Source organism: Sorex fumeus, unplaced genomic scaffold (assembly GCF_029834395.1).
Source record: "Sorex fumeus unplaced genomic scaffold, SorFum_2.1 ptg000007l, whole genome shotgun sequence".
NCBI classification, from domain to species: Eukaryota; Metazoa; Chordata; class Mammalia; order Eulipotyphla; family Soricidae; genus Sorex; species Sorex fumeus.
Genome location: NW_026606064.1, coordinates 32,896,121 through 32,917,335, shown reverse-complemented (window position 1 = coordinate 32,917,335; position 21,215 = coordinate 32,896,121). Strand labels below are relative to the sequence as shown.

The 21,215-nt window shown below is 38.7% G+C and overlaps 1 protein-coding gene across 1 annotated transcript in view; it reads left to right on the top strand.

Moving 5' to 3' along the window:
• The first annotated feature begins 701 nt into the window (after nucleotides 1–701).
• ANO5 (anoctamin 5) overlaps nucleotides 702–21,215 on the top strand; it is a 68,436-nt gene continuing 47,922 nt past the window's right edge. Inside the window, exons 1-3 of the mRNA XM_056106701.1 lie at nucleotides 702–1,440; nucleotides 10,912–10,952; nucleotides 15,859–15,972. Of these exons, the coding sequence (XP_055962676.1) occupies nucleotides 702–1,440; nucleotides 10,912–10,952; nucleotides 15,859–15,972 (894 nt within the window). The remainder of the gene's footprint in view (nucleotides 1,441–10,911; nucleotides 10,953–15,858; nucleotides 15,973–21,215) is intronic.

The following is a 21,215-nucleotide window of genomic DNA, read 5'->3' as shown; positions in this document are numbered from 1 at the left end:
ACTTTCCCCTCAACTGTAATAGTCAGATACTGTTCTTGGGGTCGGGGGGGTGGGAGTAGAGGAGGGATGAAGGTAGAGGGACAGGAGGAAAGTTACTGGCACGCGCCTGGGGGAAGCGGAAAGCAGGGGCAGTTAGAATCTTGGAGACCCCACGCGCGGGGCTGACTTAAGCCGGAGGGTCTTCCTACGGAAGTGTTTGGACCTTATTGGACTGAAGACCAAACCAAAATCAAGCCCCGGGCGGGAGGGGACGTCTGTTGTGTCACTCCACTGGTGGAAGGGCACTCTGGACCGAAGACTCTTCCAGGAGGCTGCGGGGGGCCGTTGGAATAGATCTGAGCAGGGTTTGCAGGGGGAAGAGAGACAGGGAGGAGGAAGAGGAGGAGTGGGAGGAGGAGGAGGTGGAGGAGGAGGGAAAAAAAGAGTGGGAGGAGGAGGAGGAGGAGGAAGAGTGAGAGGAGGAGGAGGAAGAGAAAGAGAAGGAAGAAGAGCAGGAGGAGGAAGAGGAGGAGGAGGAGGAGGAGGAGGAGGAGGAGGAGGAGGAGGAGGAGGAGGAGGAGGAGGAGGAGGAGGAGGAGAAAGTGGAGGAGGAGGAGGAAGAGGAGGAGGAGGAGCAGGAGCAGGAGGAGGAGGAGGAGGAGGCGTCAAGCTCCAGGGAGCCCCCGAGTGGGGTGACCCGGGGGGCCAGGAGCCCGTTGACTATGGAGCCGAAAGAGAGCAAGCAGTCAAGTTTCACTCCTTTCCCAGCTTGGGAGACCTCGCAGAGGGGCCGGGAGGGATCCCAGGAGATCCCCGAGGGGAGCAGCTGGAGTCCAGATGCGGCGGGTTGGGAGAGACGAAGGAGAACCCTGGCCGGGAGGGGGAGTCAGTTGGACAGAGTGGAGGAGCTGGAGAGAGAGCTGGAAGACTCCAGACGGCCGCTGTCCCGCGAGCGGGCCGGGAACCTGGACCGGGAGGAGTCTTCCTCCGAGGAGCTGCAGGCGGAGCAGCAGACGCGGGACCGGCGAGGGAAGTCGGGCCCGCGTGTCCCCACCGCCGAAGGCGAGGTCTCTCCCGAGGAGGGCGGCAAGGGCGTGGGGCAGCCCCTGAAGGAGGCGAGGAAGAGCTCCCAGTGGCATCCTTTCCTCTGGTTCATGAGCAAGCGAAGGGAGAAAGGGACGGGGCTGCCGGATGATGAAGAAGCGCGGACCACCACCGTGGACGGCGACGACAAGAGGAATGCCGTGACAAAGGCGGAGGCGCCCGAGAGGACGCGCTCCTTGGAGAGGGCCAGAGGGTCCCGGCGATCCAACTTTGGGTCCGTGTACAAATTAAGTACCTGCTCGAATCATTGGGGCTCGTCTCAGTGGCCCCCTGGCTTCTGTCCGTCGGGCGTCAGTGTCTATAACGAGCTGGCCAAGTTGGGCGACCCGGATGTCCTGGAAATGCTGCAGAAAGAAGGTAGGAACCGGTGATGGGGGGGGGGGGGGGGGGGGGCGCAGGAAACCGGGAAGAGGGGACGTTGGCCACCTGCAAGCCTAACTCCTGGGAACATTTTCGGGTGCTGTGCACGCACGCCCAGCTCCTCCCGCCTCGTGCCCTGGCTGGCTGGGTCACTGAGGGCCGCTCGCACTCTCCTGCCCCGCTCCAGCCACCTTCCCTGCCCGTGCGCTGTGACCTTGATGGTTTGCAGACCCCGCTCCGCGCTGCAGAGAGGTGGAGGCTTGCTGCAAAGAGGGGCGAGCGCCCTGGGTGCATGGAGGGGAACTAAGAAACAGAGTGTTTTATTAAGCCTCGCCCACGGCTCCAGTGGGACAGAATTTTAGGACATGAAGGTGTACGGTGCATGTTTACAGAGTTTTGCAATCATCACCAAGATCTAATTTTAGAGCGTTTTCATCACCCCAAATAGTCGTTCCTTCCATTCCTCTCTCCAGCAAGTGTGGCTGCTGTCTCTGTAGATTTACCTATTCTGCAATCTTCATATGAGCAGACTTATAAACGGGTCTCTCTCTCTCTCTCTCTCTCTCTCTCTCTCTCTCTCTCTCTCTCTCTCTCTCTCCATAATGTCTGAAGTTTATCTATGTAGCTTGTACCGGAACATCATTCTGTTTTTATTTTGTTTTTTTCTGCCATAGTATAATTAACTGCACTACACTGTACAACACCTTCTCCTTTTTTTGTCGACCAATGTACATTTGGGTTGTTTTCATTTTTATTTATTTTGGCGTTTCTTCCTGCAGCTTAATACTCACTCCAGAATCATTCATGGCAGGTTGAAATGTGGGTAGGGCACTCATTTTTTTTTGCAACTATAAATGTCATGAATATAATGTAAATGCTATGAATATCTTGTACCTTTGTTTCTTTTCATTTGGGCCCACACCCACCTGGCTCCTGGCAGGGCTGTGGGTACAATATGGGGGTGTTGGGATCTATCCCAGGTTGACTGTGTGTAACTGCATTAACTCCTAAAGTAATTTTTTTAAAAAAATGAATCTAAGTTAATTTTGGGGGGTGTATAGCCCAGAGTGTACCACTGTATGTTGTAATTCAATATGGAACATTTTGAGAAACTTATAGACTTGCTAAAAGTATCTGCAACATTTTACATTCCTACCACAAATATATAAGTATTATGATTTCTCTGCATCATCCCTGTCATTTGTTACTGTCTAATTTGCAGTCATTCTAGTTGTGAAGTGAGGACGGGTTGAGAAAATCCCTCCCTTTTGCTGGGAGGAAGAGAGTTGGTCCTCATCCAGAGGTGCCAAGGTCTTATACTCAGGGATCACTCCTGGCATTGCTGGGATTTAGGGATTGAACCTGGCTAGCCATGTGCAAGGCAACCACCCTATCCAATGTGATATTGCACCAGCCTGAGAAAGTTCCTTTCTATGCATACTTCAAGGTTTCTCCCTTTGTTGAAAATTCCCTCTGTAATTTCGGTAACTTTATGTTATTAATAACTTTTTTCATAGAAAGCTTTTAGTTATTCCTTATAATTAGTCCTTCTGACATAAAACTATGAGATACTTTAGAACTATACTCTCCATTAAGTATGGGAAATTGTATATGATGTTCTACATGTAATAAAATATTATCAATATGGCATTGCAGCGATTGGCTATAGCTCTCTCTCACAGATAATAGAAGTATCATCTAATATCGCCTGAGAATCATTTGCTTTACTATAATGTACTCTTAAATTAGCTTTACTTCAGCATTAGGTCATATTTTAGCCTGAGTCTATTCCCCAAACTTTTCCCCCAAATAGTTTCAGATTACTTGGGAGGATGGGGGGCAAAAATCTTTGCAATTATTTTGATATTTCCGCTCGTGGGGGCTGGAGAGATAGCTCAGCGGGTAAGGTGTCTGCCTTGCACGCGGCTGACCCAGGTTTGATACCTCTGCCCCTCTCGGAGAGCCTGGCAAGCTACTGAGATATCCCACCTGCATGGCAGAGCCTGGCAAGCTCCCCATGCCATATTTGATATGCCGAAAATACAGTAACAACAAGTCTCATAATTTGTTGTGAAACGTTACTGGTGCCTGCTGGAGTAAATTGATGAACAATGGGAGTACAGTGTTACAGCTTCCTCTTGTGAATTTTTTGCCACTGATTTGGAATGAGGCAGGACAAAGGATATTGATGTGAAAATACCATTTATTTGATGGTTGAATATAATAATTGTATCGACCCAAATACATGTGTATTTTTCTACATTGTTTTTGGTGAGTAAATATAAGTTAGATTGATTGAGTTATGTATGATTATTATGATTGATTTATATGTGAACGTTAGTTGTGATTGATTTATATCTGAAAACTTCTTTAAAATAGAAATATTAGCATTTAGCCTTTTAGACATAATAGTTAATAAGATAGTTAAAGGATTTTTCTTATTTTCTGTTTCTTTTCTTCATAACAATCATAAGTAATAAGTGATCCAATTAGCAATTTCCCTCACTAATTTTAAAAATATAATTTTAAGGATAACATAAAATAGAAAAATTAAATGTTTATGTATTTGTTAAAATTTTCTAGTAAAATGTCAGTGTTTATGGAATGAACTATGACTGACACTGTAAGACTTTTTAAAAATTTTTTTATTTTTTTTAGGAGTTTTGATTTTTGAAAGATACTTTTATTTGCTGATTTGTATGTTCCACACTGGAAAAAATACAATTTAATGATTGCGTTTTGAACAGGGAAAATTTATTTAAATTCAATGTAATAGGAGTTGGGGGTGTTGGGTCTCAGCTTGCTCAGGGGTTACTCCTGGCTCAGGGCACAGGCTTGGAGGTGCTTGGAGGTGCTCAGGGACCATATGCAATGCCACGTATGCAATCAGGACTTGATTGTGTCCAAAGAAAGTGCTTTAAAACTTATACTACCTCTGTGACACCTGAAAAGGACAATTTTAAAGAAGAACTCAAAATTGCTTGGACTTTCACGACTACCTTAAGCACGTATTTAGACAAACTACTTACCATTTATTAACACACACATTTGATTACATGGATTTTTTTCTGTTAGAAGATATGTAAACTGAGGGTTTGTGTTAAATCCAATTTTGTGCAAGCTTCCTTAGAGAAAGTGCAGGTTCATCATAAGAGGAGCAGATACTCAGTCTTGCAATACAGGAGAATAACCGGAGCTTTGGGATTTTGAGTCCTTACTATTGATGAATAATTATGCCTTCCCTTGATTCTGGAAGGGGTCACTTACTCAATGTCTTACTTGAATGATGTATAGAAATGTGAGATACTCAAGAAGAATTGTTTCCCAACACTGTGTCTACACTTAAATATCCATTAGTGACATATTTTAGGTTTATATGGTTGGCTTTATATAATTCATATATCAGTTTCTTTCCTTTTGTTTAAAAAATATTCTTTAGAGGCTTATCCATTTTGATCAATCCAGTTCATAGTCTTTGTTATCCATTATATGATTTCTAGATATCTGGCATAACTTTGTTTCCCAGTTTTCTCCAAAATTGTTTGTGAACCTTATAAATCCCCAGAATATGTACATTTCAATTGTATTTTTACCTGTAATCATAATTTTTAAATATTTTCAATTAAATAATGGTATTTAATTGATTATTTAAAAAGTGATTAGTAGTTGAGTTTTAGGCATAAAATTTCAAACACAATCCCACTGTGAGTGTCAGTGATTACACCTTTGAAGCTTTCTCATCAGGATGCCTTATACTTTAAACAATTATTAGGAAGCTCAAATACTTTTGTCTGGGAAGTAATCATGTTATTTACCAAGTATATTCACTTTTGTCACTTCTATTCCACTTACTATTGGAAGTTCTAAGCTATGTAGGCAAGAAAAATCAGACATCTAAAATCAGAAAGGTGAAATTCATATTCCCTTTGTTTGCTTATAGTAAGATGCTATCATTGAAAACTATAGAAATTTCAAGAGAAAGAAAACTGTTAGTCCCTATAATTGCATGCAGCAAACTGAAGAATATAAAATTAACACATAAAAATCAGCTTTATTTTTGTTCATTAACTGTAAGTAATCTAAAAATGATTTTAAGAAAAGAATTCTAGGGCTGAAGAGATAGTATGGAGGTTAAGATGCTGACTTTGGGGCTGGAGCGATAGCATAGCGGGTAGGGTGTTTGCCTTGCACAGAGCCGACCCAGGTTCAAATCCCATATGTTCCCCTGAGCACCACCAGGAGTAATTCCTGAGTGCAGAACCAGTAGGATTTCCTGTGCATTGCTGGGTACGACTCATAAAGCAAAAAAAGAAGAAAAAAAGATGCTGATATTGCATCCCACTAACCTGGTTCAATTCCCAGCACCACATATGCTCCCCCAGCACTGCAGGGCATGACTGAGCACAGAGACAGGAATATCACCAGGTCTAGCCTGAATCCCCTAAACCTCTCTCCAACTTCTATAGATAATAAAATCAGTAAGAATCCATAAGAATTAACAAAAGATGTGACATATTTATACAATTAAAACTCAAAACATTGCTGAAATTTTAATTTTAAATCAGTTTAGTTTGGGGGAGGGCTGGAACCATAGCACAGCTGGTAGGGCGTTTGCCTTGCACGCAGCCGACCTGGGTTTGATTCCTCCATCCCTCTCGGAGAGCCCGGCAAGCTACCGAGAGTATACTGCCTGCACGACAGAGCCTGGCAAGCTCCTCATGGCATAGTCTATATACCAAAAACAGTAACAACAAGTCTCACAATGAAGATGCTACTGGTGCCCACTAGAGGAAATCTATGAATAACGGGAGGACAGTGCTACAGTTTTGGGGACTCAGCTAGCAATGTTCAAGGTGTACCCCTGGATCTGGGTTTACTCCTGATGGTGCTCAAAAGACCATATGTGGTATAGAGTATCAAACTCACAACGGTCACATGCACGGCCTTCCTCTTTGTATTATAGTGCTGAACTTTTAAAATGGCTTAAGTAAGTGCAAACACATTCAATATTCACGGATTAAAAGATTTAATGTTGTTAAGATGCCAGTACTCACCAGCCAGAGTGAATTGAAGTTTCAATGTAATCTTTAGCAAAACTTTAGTGCTTTTTGCAGAAATAGAAAAACCATCCCTACAAGTCATGGACACTCTCTAGGGACCTGAAACAGCCAATGTATTTTTTAAAAAAGTGGAATGAAGCAGGAGAGCTCACACTTCCTGATTTCAAAACTTACAAATTAAAGAATGTGGTGCTGGCAACAAATGGCAGACACACAGACCAATGAAATAGATCTAGAACCCTGAAACAAAACTTTCCATATATGGCAAATGAATTCCTTAAAGAGTAGCGAGACAACTTGTTGGAGAAAGGACAATATTTTCAACTGGAAAACTTATCTTCCTGTGAGTGAAGTTGAACTATTAAATTATATTGCACTGCACTGTAGCACTGTCCTCCCATTGTTCATCGATTTGCTTGAGCGGGCACCAGTAACGTCTCCATCGTGAGACTTGTTACTGTTTTTGGCACATCAAATACGCCACGGGAAGCTTGCCAGGCTTTGCCATGTGGACAGGATACTCTTGGTAGCTTGCCAAGCTCTCCGAGAGGAATGGAGGAATTGAACCCGGGTAGGTCGCGTGCAAGGCAAACACCCTACCCTCTGTGCTATCGATCCAGTTCATTATATTAATTCATTATATTAGTTATAAGAAATAACTCAAAATGGATGAAAGGACTAAAGATGTAAAACCATAAGATGTAAAACCATAAATGTCTTAAAAGAAAACATGAGGAAAAGGAAGAGAGATAGTTCAATTGGTTTCACCACATGCTTTGCATACAGGAGGTCCAAGTTCAATCCCTGGCAACAAAATGTCCTTAATTACCACCAATAGTGGCCTTTGAGCACTATATCAGGTCTATATCAGAAGTACCACTGGGTTTGACTCAAATATGAAAGAGAGACAGAGAGACAGAGAGAGAGATGGTTAGAAAAAAAGAGAGGAAGGAAAGAAGAAAGGAAGGAAGGAAGGAAGGAAGGAAGGAAGGAAGGAAGGATGGATAGGGAGAAAGAGAGAAAGAAGACAAGTTAAAAAATCAGAAACATACAGCAAATATTTTAATAAATGGAATTTGCAATTGTTTCTTGAACATAATACAAAGACACCAACAAAAGAATGAAAAATGAAAAACTGACCATATTTTTAAACATTTCAAGTTATATTGTAAAAAATAAAATGATAATAGAATGAGAATAAAAACTTACTTAATATGCTATACAGAATATATAGAAAACTATTAAAACCATAAAATCTGTTTAGATAATGGGCAAAGGTCTTGAATAGACATTTATGCAAAGAAGATATAAAGATACAAGAATGGTGATAATAATAAAAAGGTGCTCAGCTTTAAATTACAATAGTATACCTCTTTAAACTTACCGTGATAGAAAATATCAAAAAAAAAACCACAAAACAGCTGGCATGGATTTGAAGCATTTGGAACCCGGGTATGTTGTTTGTGTTTCAGAAAACTATGAAAAACAGAATGGTGGTTAATCTAAAACTGAAAATAAAATTTTCTGATCACAGAGCTAGGAATAAGCCCTGAGCACCTCTGTGTGTGGCCCCCGAACAGAAAAAAAAAAATAGTTAACAATGTTTTAGCATTTCTGTGGTGATCAGAATCACCTCCCTACGTTTGTGGCCCTGGGGATTACATTCAAGATCTCACACTTGATTTGAACACTTTTTTTGTCACTGAACTCTTATTATTAGGGATCTCTGACAGCAAGGTTCTGGTAATCACTTCAGAATAGGTGGCGCATTTTTAAAAATTATTTATTTTTTAATCGAATCACTATGAGATAGAGCATTACAAAATTGTTCATGATTGCATTTCAGTCATACAATGTTCCAACATCCATCTACCCATCAGTGTAATTTCCAAGCACCAATGGCCTCAGATTCCCCCCACCCCTTTAAGGCACACTCCACCCTGTCTATTTCTCTTTCTCTTTCTCATTTTAGGTATTATGCTTTGTGATACAGATGCTGAAAGTCTATCATGTATATCTCTTTACCTGCTTTCAACACTCATTTTTGACTTGCAACAACATTCTTGTCAGTGATCATTTCTAGCTAGTACTGTCATAATTCACCCTCTTTCATCTAGCTATTCTTCATCTCCCACACACTGACCAACCATTGATCAGTTCTCCTGCCCTATTTTCCCTGGCCGTGAATATCAGTCATTCTATATATGTCCCTTCCCTTCTGACTCATTTCACTCAGTATACTCTCCAAGTCTATCCATTTATAGGCAAATTTCATGACCTTATTTTTCCTTACTGCTGTGTAGTATTCCATTTTGTAGATGTACCATAGTTTCTTTATCCATATATCATTCTTGGGCACTCAGGTTGTTTCCAGATTCTGGCTATTGTGAATAGTGCCACAATGAACATAGGAGTGCAGATGGTGTTTCTGTGTTTGTGTTTTGGGGACTCCAGGGTATAGTCCCAAAAGTGGTATTGCTGGACCAAATGGAAGCTCAATTTCTAGTTTTATGAGGAATATCAATATTGTTTTCCAAAAAGGCCAGAGCAGTTGGTATTCAGTTGGCGGGATTTTAAACTCACAAACTTGCACTTGCCTGCCAGGTCCCCCACATCCGAGTAATTCTGTTTCTCAATCTGTAGATAAAATATTTGAAAGGAGTATCTTAGATATCTGTGAACCTTTATTGATAACAGCACTATTCACAATAGTTGAAAAATGGAAACCAAGTCAAATGTGATATACACAATGGAAAATTACTCAGCTTTAAAAAGGTTGGAGAGGGCTGGTGAGATAGTACAGTGGTTAAGGCACTTGCTTTGCACATGGCTGACCCAGTTTTTATCCTTGCACAGCTTATGGTCCCCTCCTTGAGGCCTGCCAAGATTGATCTCTGAGCACAGGACCAGGAATAGCCACTGAGCACTGCCGGGTATGGCCCCCCAAACCAAAAAACAAAAACAAAAAGGAAGGGAGATATCAGACATATACATGACATCACATCATTAAGCTCTGGTTATATTACACTAAATAAAATAAGTCACTCATACAAAGACAAATATTGTGTGATCACACTTACATGAGGTTATTTAGAATAATTCAAGTCATGGAGAGATGAAATAAATGGTACTTTGTTTCCTGGGACTGGAGAAGGAAAAAAATGAATTGTTATTATCATTTACATTTCAATATAATATTTCAATTTTATAAAATAAAAGTGTTCTGGGTATAGATGATGATGGTAGCTGTTCAACATTATAAATATATTTAACATCTGAACTGTACGGTTAATGGTAAATTTAACGTTATGTATATTTACTACGATACAAAATTTTGTAAAAAAGAAAAAGATATGTACATAGTAGGCCTATAGTTTCTGTATTTTCAAAGTATATATTAATTTTTCCTAAGATTTCAGTTACTATGGATGACACCTTTCCTGTTTTAATTTGCTTCCTCCACCAAATTCTTTTTTCTGGGAATCTTTTAACTTGATAAGTGTTTCTTAATATTTTCCCAAATTGAGGTCACTAGAAAATAAGATTTCTCTCTTTGACAGTAATTCTAGCTGTAACATTTTTGAATTATCCAAAACTTATTTAAATATAATTATCATAAATATATCCGTTAGGAAAGTAGTATTTGTATTTAGAGTTAATAATACTCTGTTAGGGCTGGAGCGATAGCACAGTGGTAGGGCATTTGCCTTGCACGCAGCCAACGCGGCCGACCCGAGTTCGATTCCTCCGCCCCTCTCGGAGAGCCCCGGCAAGCTACCGAGAGTATCTCGCCCGCACGGCAGAGCCTGGCAAGCTCTCCGTGACCTATTCGATATGCCAGACACAGTAACAACAAAGTCTCCAATGGAGACGTTACTGGGCCCGCTCGAGCAAATCGATGATCAACGGGAGGGCCTTTTACTTTACTTTTACTTTTACTTTACTTAGTGATTTAAAATCAACCAGTTTGATTCATTCCAGGAAACATGCTAGTATAATATCAAATCTCATGTGTGGAAAACTAAAAGACTAAACTAAAACTAAAACTAAGAGACTAAAACTAAGGACACCCTAAGGGATATTTTCTTCTCAGTAGTTTTGTGGCTATGTATTTATTACTTGATTTTTCAGAATTAAATTTATCTCTTAGTGGATTAAATAATATCCTGTACATTGGTGCTTGATGTTTCACACCTAAATCATAGACAGATTTTGCTGTGGATTTTATTTTGAATTTGTTTTGAATGACTTATCAGCTCTAGAAAGATCTCGAGCATTCTCTTTCACTACATCTTTCTTTGAACTCTTCCATTTAATTTTTGTGTTCCTATTTTCTCCTTTTATTGACTTTTAACAGTGTCTCATTAGCTAGCCATTTTAACATATTTTTCCTCCCATTTTTATTTAGAAAAAATTCCCTCTAAAAGTTCAAGATCTCCCGTAAATGCGGTAAGTTTTTTTGGTGCACAAACTTCCTTTAAATCTCTCAATAAATTCAAAACCAGGTTAGACATGTATTTTATGAAACCAATAACATCTTAATTCCTTAATTATTTACTCATACTGCATTTCTATTTTGTCCTCCACCCAGCACTTCAAAACTGAGGCCAGATGGTCTCCTTTGGGCCTTCCAGATATTCTACATTGCCAAGTGAAAATTGAATAAATGAAAGGCTATGAGTCTAAGGGCACATATAGTAGTGAAGGGGACCACAGGAAAGAAATAAGGTTGGAAGGGATGATGGTTTAGAAAAAATGTTGAGAAACATAAGTACTCATTTTTTGGGCTGGAGTTATAGCACAGTGGGCAGGGCATTTTGCCTTGCACGCAGCCAACATGGCCGACCCAAGTTCGATTCCTCCCTCCCTCTCAGAAAGCCCAGTAAGCTACTGAGAGTCTCTCGCCCACACGGCAAAGCCTGGCAAGATCCCTGTGGCATATTCAATTCGCCAAACACAGTAACAAGTCTCACATTGGAAACGTTACTGGGCCTGCTTGAGAAAAACTGATGAACAACGGGAGGACAGTGACAGTGACTCATTTTTTAATTAACTGAAGAAAATTTCATGCCTTTTTTTTTTGCATCTTTCTAAGTCTTAGATGGGAGCAAACTTAGTTTACATTTGGTTTGAAACTCCTTGAAACTTCAATTTAGATATAATTAATTATTTAAAATTTGATTATATATTCAAGATAAACTATTTGGCATGACATTTTCCTAGAATATAACGTGAGTGCATGTGTGAGCACACACACACACACACACACACACACACACACACACACACACCAGCACTTTTTTGCAATCTTTTTGATATATGCTATTCTTACTGGTATGAGATGATGTCTTATTGTCCTTTTGATTTGCACTTCCCTGGTAAAAATTGATGCTGAACACTTTTTTACGTCTTCTGGTCATCTGTATGGCCTCTTTAACTAAATTCTTTTTATTTCTTTTCTCCATTTTTTTTCATGAGCTATGGGATCTATTTCATTTGTTTGAGAGTCTTATCTTAACATATTATAATTTTTATTACTATAACTTTATAGGGTAGTGTAAGGTTAGGAAATCCAGTATGTCCTATCTTCTAGTTTCTCTTTAAATTGTTTTGGCAATTTTGAAGGTTTTATGTTTCCATGCAAATCATAGTAGTGTTTGTTCCAAGTCCAAGTCCTTGAAGAATATTATTAGAACTTAAAAAGGTTTGTGTTGAATTTGTATAATGCTTTCCTTTCCTTCTCCTCTTTTTTCCTTTTCTCTTCCTCCTACTTCATTCTCCTTCTTCTACTCCACCTCTCTCCTCCTCCTTCCTTCCTTTCCTCCTCTTCCTTTTCTCATTTATTTTCATCCTCTTACCTTTCTCCTCTTTCTCCACCTCCTGTTCCTCCTCCCTTCCTTCTTTTCCTTCTTTTTTCCCTTTTCTCTTTCTCATCCTCCTCTTCTCTTTATTCTTCCCCTCCTTCTTTCTCCTCCTCCACCTCTTCTTCCTCCTCTTCCTTCCTTCCTTCTTTTCCTCCTCCTCCTCCTTTTTCCTTTTCCCTTCCTTCTTCTTCTCTTTCTCCTTTTACATCTCCTCTTACTCCTCCTCCTTCTTTTTCTTCTTCACCTCCTCCTCTTTCTATTACTTCTTTATTTTTTTCTTCTTTTTAAAAGAGATGTCCTTTATTCAAAAACTAGGAGCCAAATCCAGAATTATTTAAAGTTACAATGGGCCTTTGAAGATTTCTTAAATAGCTGAAGCATACTTTTGTATTTGGAGATTTAATTCTCCATACACCCATTTTGTCCTTTATGGTTTTTAAAATTTTTATTTACTTCCTAAATATTCCCATTCTCCAGCTTTAATTGTCAGACACACATACATATTCACATAAATAGTTTAAAGAGGGTTGGTTTGTTTGTTTCTCTGGTTTTTAGTCAAGTTTCTCTCTAATCCCAGAAGGATTTTCTCTCTATTGATTGTTTCACAGCATGCAAAACGATACAATTTGTTCCTGACCAGGCGTCTTATGGTAATACCAGTGCTGAGTGATGCTGCTTATGCTCTAGATGATGGCTGGAGTTTTGTATTTTTGTTATTGTTGTTGTTTTATTAATCCCAATGCATACTATTAATGTGGGGTGGGAACTTTGTTATTGATTCTTATTCCTCAGGCAATTGAGAATTCAGAATAGTGATTAACATATTTTTAGATTTGATTATATTTATAGATCTTCTACCCAAAATTTGTATGAAATTCATACACACATGCTGTACATGAAGCATATCCCATAGAATATATCATATGAATATGCTTACACAAGACTCCAGTGACTCACACATGCAATTTACACGTACTTTCATAGGTTTATGAATTTCCTGTTGAGAATCCATGTCTGTGAACTACAGAATGATTGATTTTTTAAAAAAAAATTATTGAATCACCATGAGATAGTTTCAAGCTTTCATGTTTGGGTTACAATGACACAATGATCAAACACCCATCCCTCCACCAGTACACATTCCCCACCACCAATATCCTCGGTATACTCCCCCTTTCCCACCTCCCTCTGCCTCCATGGCAGACATGATTCCCCATAAACTCTCTCTACTTTGGGGCATTATGGTTTGCAATACAGACGCTGAGAGCTTATCATTTTGGTCCTTTATCTACTTTCTGCACACATCTCCCATCCCGACCGATTCATCCAGCCATTTTTTTCTTAGTGATCCCTTCTCTATTCCAGCTGCCTTCTCCCCTTTGCTCATGAGGCAGGCTTCCAGAATATGGAGCAATCTATCCGTCCCGTGGATCTACTATCTTTAGGTGTCAACCTCATGTTATGTTGTTTTATACTCCAGAAATGAGTGCAGTCCTTCTATGTCTGTCCTTCTCTTTCTGATTCATTTCACTTAGCATGATACTCTCCAAGTCTATCCATTTATAAGTAAAGTTCATGACTTCATCTCTCCTGACAGCTGCATAGTATTTAATTGTGTAGATGTACCAAAGTTTTTTTAACCAGAATGACTGATTTTTTAAAAAGTCATATGTTTACCTAAAAAAAGGTCAAATTTTTGCCTCTTAAAAAAATACATTTCCAATAATAAATCAAATAAAACTCAAACATGCACTGTAAAATATCATCATTGTTTATCAAACAAAAGAATTATATCCTACTGGTGAAGAGATTGGTGTTGAAACATTGTATGCCTGAAACCCAATCATGATCAACTTTTTCAGTGACCAAAAATTTTAAATGTATGCTTCAATAATATTTAGTTACATTTCTATAATATTATCAGTTATATGCAACAATATTCAGTTATATGCAACAATATTTTCAGGCCTTTCTTCTCAATTTTACTTCTCCATAAAGTAAAACAACTCTTAAGTCTGCTTTCCTAAAACTACCATTAAAAATAGCATGGTCCTGGGGATGGAGAGATAGCACAGTGGGTAGGGTGTTTGCCTTGTTCAAGGCCAACCTGGGTTCAATTCCCAATATCCCAGATGGTCCCCTGAGCATTGCCAGGAGTAACTCCTGAGTGCAGAGCCTGGAGTAACCACTGTGCATCGCCAGTTGTGACCCAAAGAGAAAATAATAATAATAATAATATAATACAATCTCAGAGTTGGAGAAAAATGAATATTGATTATTCCTTTGTCTGTGTGTTAATCATATATGTCATTCTTCTTTTTGAAGTTCTCAAAATCATTTTGCAGTTTTGGAAGGGGAGGAATTCATTTACTAAACAACATGGAAAAGTTAAAATTTTCAGTTTAACTCATATTGAGACAATTGATAGGACAAATTCATTTGACTTTTTTTAAGGGTAGATTTTCACTTATTCTGACTTTCTTAGTTCTGATTTTTTTAGTTTTAGTTTAGGTAATATGATTACAGTACTGTTAAACTTGATGATATTGATGTACAAAGTAACACACTGCCTCATCACTTAAGTGCCATTTACTCTCTTTTTGGCATACCTAGTAAATTGATAGGCTGGAGCAATAGCACAGTGGGTAGGGCGTTTGCCTTGCACGCAGCCAACATGGCCGACCCGAGTTCGATTCCTCCACCCCTCTTGGAGAGCCTGGCAAGCTACTGAGAGTATCTCGTCCACACAACAGAGCCTTGCAAGCTACCCGTGATGTATTCGATATGGCAAACACAGTAACAACAAGTCTCAAGATGGAGACGTTACTGGGCCCGCTCGAGCAAATCGATGAACAATGGGAGGACAGTGACAGGACAGTGACAGTGACAGTAAATTGATACTGAAAGGAAATTTGCATGAGAATTTACCTGTAGTGAAGCCTACTGGCAAACTAACTGCTTTCTAATTTTATCTGCACCTTGACTTTATTTGACCTCTTAAAAATTTAAATAGCAAATCAGCAATTTTATAAAAAACAAAGAACAGACATTAGTTATAAATTATTTTTCTTAAAGTGAGACTTATTCATGGTCAATCATTAACTATATTCCTAAATAGTTCAAAGCCATAATATTTTGTTTCATTAATCATTGGAATCTTGTGTACTAAGAATAACAAGTCTGTTCAAATCTATATTGGGGATCAGTGTATACATATATTTTATATTTTGATATAAGCCATCTTTTAGTTGCCCTTGCATGTAGTTAATACACTTGTGTGTCTGTGTGTGTGTGTATTTTTTGCATCCTTTTTGTTTAATATGTATATTATTCTTGGAATTTCACATTCTAAAGCAAACACTATCTTGTAATGATAAAAATGTTGTTTACTTATTTTAATTGTCTTTTCAGGACTGAAAAATAATTAGTCAGTAACTAAGTTTTGCTAATTCTTTTTGTATTTCTGCCATTGTTATTCATGTCCTCTACAGTTTAAAAAAGAACTACAATGTCAAGGTTCTATCTTCTTTAGAGATGGGATTAGGCAAATTGATTTTGTGCTTTCCTATGCAGAGGATCTAAAAAAAGATGCAGAATTAAAGGCGGTAAGTAATTATATAGGAGAACCATAAATAATAAAAAGAAGCACATTTTGTTGATTAACAGGGATGTTCTTGTTGAATTATATTGTAAAACTCAGGGGCCTATGAAGTATTATAGAATGTTGAAACTGAATTAGACAACTACATGTAGGCAGTCTAAAAATGGAGTGTAAGACAAATTTTTTTTTGACATTTCAGACACAGATTTCTTTTTCTTCCAAGTAACTGCTATATATGTGGTGTGTGTGTGTGTGTGTGTGTGTGTGTGTGTGTGTGTGTGTGTGTTCGCGCACGTGCGCATGCGTGAAAAGTGTGCTGTGGGGACCAGGCTAACTCCTGGCGGGATCACTCCTGACAGTACTCTGAGGATCATGCAGTACCAGGGATCAAACCCAGGATCTTGCACATTCAGGCACACACACACACACACACACACACACACACACACACACCTTTACAAATATTAATTATGACTCTTGTAAGTAGAAGTGTTTAACTCGATGTTTTTTTAATACATTTTTTGTTCATTTATAATTAATCTGTTCTTTTATTCACTTGTTTGATGGATTGTTGGGGTGTTGGGAGAGACTTTGTAGCAGTGCTCAGGAACCAGGAACAACTCTGGGAAATATTCAGTCAGTGGTGGTTTTTGGTTCATAGTTCAATTGATAGGAGGAAGTGATTTTAAGGGCCATCAGGACCACCACAGTGGTACTTGGAAGCCACCAGGGGTCTTACTTCCTGTGCTCAAGAAAGCTTAAGAGACTGGCGATTGAAATCTGTCCCTATAAACTTTTCTTTTAGCTCCATAACCTACACTTTCTTAAATAGCCTTTGCAATATGCTTTCTCTCTTATTCCATTTTACTTTCAATGTGATGTGTTCTTTCTTAACCTACATCCTTATTAATTTCTTTACTTATTTACTGTATTCAGTGTTAGTTCATAAAACTCAGAATTTTGTCTTGGTTCTGGGTGCCTAAAATAGTGGTGAGAATAAAGTGGATATTGAATTTCAAATATTTTGATGAATTAATATATTAAGTAATATATGTGCACGTGTATGTGTTTTTTACATCTAGTCACATACTTAAAAATGAATAGCATTAAATTAGAATAATAAACTTTTAATATCTTTTTAAAAAGTTTTTTCTTGGGTTTTGGCCACAACTAGTAGTGCTCAAGGCTTACTCCTAGCTGTGTACTCAGGAATCATTCTTGGAGGAGCTCAGTGGACTCAGTAGGGTAATGAGGATCAAACTCGGATCAGCTACATACAAGTGTCCTACTCCCAGTACTACCTCTCCAGGCCCCTAGGTTTTTGATGTCATGTCTCTAAATACATCTCTCTTTCTTATACCCTTTCATCACAGATCCTTTCACAACATCTGAAGTTAAATCACTAGTACTCTCACCTTATTTATTCCCATAACTTCTTCGAGATAGGCTGTTTCCTTTGTTAGTCTATTCACAGAGTGCCTTTTTTCCCCCTTAGGAAGCATTTTTATAGAGATGGGCAAAATCTATGCCCATATCTGTCTGTAAATGTATCTTATTGCTGGTTGCAGTATATTCTCCACCTTTCACTGAAATAGCTGGATTTATTTATTATTTATTTTTTGAACTAAAATTGTTTTATTTAGAAGAATGATAGGGGAAAAAGAAAGAGAGATGTGTTGGAGAGAATATGTGTCTTTCCAACACATATCTCTCCACGCATTCTCTCCACAGGGGGAAAGTACAGAGAGAACACATCTCAAATCAAGATGTAGACAACTCTTCAGAGTGCAGAATGTTAAAGTGCCTGAACTTTAAATCTTGTCAGTTCCCTTTATTTTCTCAACCCGTGAAGTCCCAGATTCACTGCCCATTCTATACCAGCACTCCTTTTAAAGTCGTTGATCATCTCAAAGAATACACAGGTAATTATTTTGGCATTTCAACTTCTTTCTTCTTTTAACTTCCTTTTATAATTATTTACTCTTCGGTCAGCCATTCATATGCCTTAAACTTGACATTGGTTATGACTTCAGCTCTCTCATCTCATTCCAGATGAGAATGTCAGACCACTCTTACCAGTAGCCATCTTTCTTGAACTATACTCAGACCAGAAAGGATGCATTTCTTTCCTTTGTTTTTGCTTTTTGCATTTTAGGTTACACTTGGCAGTGTTTGGAATTGTCTCCCTAGCACTGCTTGGGGGATATGTGGTACTGGGCACTGAGCACAGGGCTCCCACATACAAAACCTATGCCCCATCTCTTCCAACCATCTCCATAACCCCAAGACACAATTTTCTTATCCCACTTCCCCTTTTCCACCTCTTTGATATTTAAAATTTAACCTGTTTAAGTCTCAGGGTCAATTAATGTGATGACTCTATTATATATGCCATCAAATCTCTTGTCCCTCTCTCAATTGTTACTTAAATGCTAAAATCTTTTTTTTTCCTTAAATTTTTATTAGCGAAACATCATGAGGTACAGTTGTAGACTTATAAATTTTTGTGCTTGGGTTTCAGTTATACAATGATCGAATACCCATCCCTCCACCAGTGCCCATTCTCCACCACCACCAGTCCTAGTATCCCTCCCATCCCCCATTCCCCCATCCCACCCTACCTCTGTGGCAGGGCATTCCCTTTTGTTATATCTCTCCTTTTGAGTGCTGTGGTTTGCAAAAGAGACATTGAGTGGCAATCTTGTTTGGCCTATAGTCTACTCATCACGCTAAATGCTAAAATCTTAATAATAACCAACTCTACCAAATATGTGCCAGAAAAATGTCAAAAAGCAGACATGTCACTTACTAATTTAATTGCATATGGGTTCTTATTCGTGTCTGACAATCATGCATTACGATGATTTTATTCAGGTGCTCTCTCTTCTGAATGACTGCATTATAACTTTTTCTCTCTCTTCAATAATTTCTCCTTTCCAATAACCTCTTTTCCACTTTCAAATTAGATAACAAAATTTTTTCTACTTTACTGACAATACTAAAGCAAGGAGAACTTCACAAACTCAACTCATTTCTCCATGCACCAGTGTCTTTACCTTTCTTCCTAGGACTAGAGATGAAATGGTACCTTTCCATCTAAAGTAAACTTTTCCACTTCGCCCCGTCTCACCTTTTCTTACTTGCTGCTGGGGAATGACATAGAGGGCCCCATTTTTGGTAGTTCATTAGGGGAAAAATGGCTGAAAAATTCATCGCCACATTCAATGGCTATGTTTTATTGTAGTAAAATACCAGAAACTCAGCAGAGAAAAGATAGCCGGGGCATAATACAGAGGAAACTAAGAGCACTCATGCAAGAATTCTCTCACAGGGGAGTGACACAAGACTTCATCATCAATAATGTATAACAACATGTTTAGAATGTTTTCTTAGAGGGAAGTTCACGGAAGTATGGGTCCCAGGATTTTACTGTTGTCTTGTCACCCTGCCACCTTCTGCTAGCACACACCAATATTCCAAAGTTCTAGTAGGAAACATAGCTTTTCAACATGAACTATACTTTTTTTTTAAATAAAAGCAGTCTGGCAAAGTGATACATTCTTTTATTTTTAGTGGGCAGGATACATACCTCTGGTGCTCCAGAGACCCATACTATGACAAGAATCAAGCCCCAAGAATGAGCACCAGACCTTTAAGCTCTCTCCTGGAACCAAGGGAGCTTTTCTGATTCATTCTGGCAATCCTTACAACCCTACCCTAAATTCTCTGTAGCCATAGCAGGTATGCAGGCAGGTCATCCTAATGACAGCAGTTTCAACCCTGTTATAATATACTTCGGGATATTACTCTTCTAATTTTTTTCTCTTTATTTTGTGGTCACAAGCCTATTTCTTCTAACAGACAAATGTGCTGTGAATTTTTATAGATGGAAATAATGGATGATATAGATGCAGAAAAAACCTTGATCTGTTTTCCTTCTGTCCACATCTCCAATTTCTGTCAGCCAAGTTGCTCTTAAACTCATTCCTGTGAGGGCTTCCCAGCAAACACTATTTATACACATAATTTCAATGATCACATCTCAAACCTTATCTTACTTGTCATATTAGCGTTATTTGTCACAGTTTATAGTTTTGCATTTTGAGATATATGTTTTTCACTTGCTTTCATGTCTCATATTTCTTTCTTTGATCCTTTTCAACTGTATTCTCATCTTCCTGACATCATTTTATAATGCCGCAGAGTTCAATTCTTCTTCACTTTTCCTCAACATACATCAGAATCTTTGATTGTATCACCATTTGAGAACTATGTCTCAGGGCCAGAGATGTTGCAGCTGTCCCTGCATGTGACTGGAACTGGTTCAATCTCCAGCACCCCATATAGTCCCCTGAGTTTCACAAAGAGTGATCCCTGAGTGCAGAGCCAGGAGTAAGCACTGACCATTCCAGGATTCTCTTGATTTTAAATGTGTTAATCTTAAGTAGGCTTGTTCAGATAAATACATTGAATAGAGAAAGAACTGTTCTACCACTTTTAGTCTCTTGAACTCCTGAATTGTATTATAGAATTAAAAGTGGTCTATCATAGACTTAATGTTTAATGGCTACTCAGCTAACAATGATATTTTAATTCTGCCTTAATTAAACTGCTTTATTCTTGATTCTTTTAATTCTCCCTTCAACCCTTAAAAAATGGGGTTTTGATGCCAGTCATCATGGGTCTATGATCTACTCCTGACTTTGTGCTCAAGGGACCATCTGGTGTGCTGTTAGTCGAATCTGGATAGTACCATGCAAGGCAAGCTTCTTACTATTTCATCTGCATTCCAATTTGTTTAGAACTTAAAATTGGAAATCGTATGACTGGCAAAAGCAGTTTACAATAGTAAGAAGAATTATTAGCTTTGATAATAGTGATGATATATTAACTATTCCTCTCTTCTCGTGTATCTTTTTTGTTTGTGTGTTGGAGAGGTTTATTGGGCATTTGCAGTCAGCCAGACTTTGACAACATAGAAAGGCAAGTTTGAAAGTGTAGCAGAGAAAGGAGAACTTATGCTACTATCATAGGCTTTTTCTCATATAAAGTTAGAACTGGAAGTGAAAAAAAATAATATGTTAAAATTATATTTTATTTATTAAAAAGTTTGAAGATAGCTCAAGTTAGATCATGAGGATTGTATAATATACTAGAAAATGTTTATCTTTTAATAATTTTAATTTTAATTATTCTTTATTGGGGGGTGAGGGGGACTTAAGGCCATAGCCAGCTATCCAGTGCTTA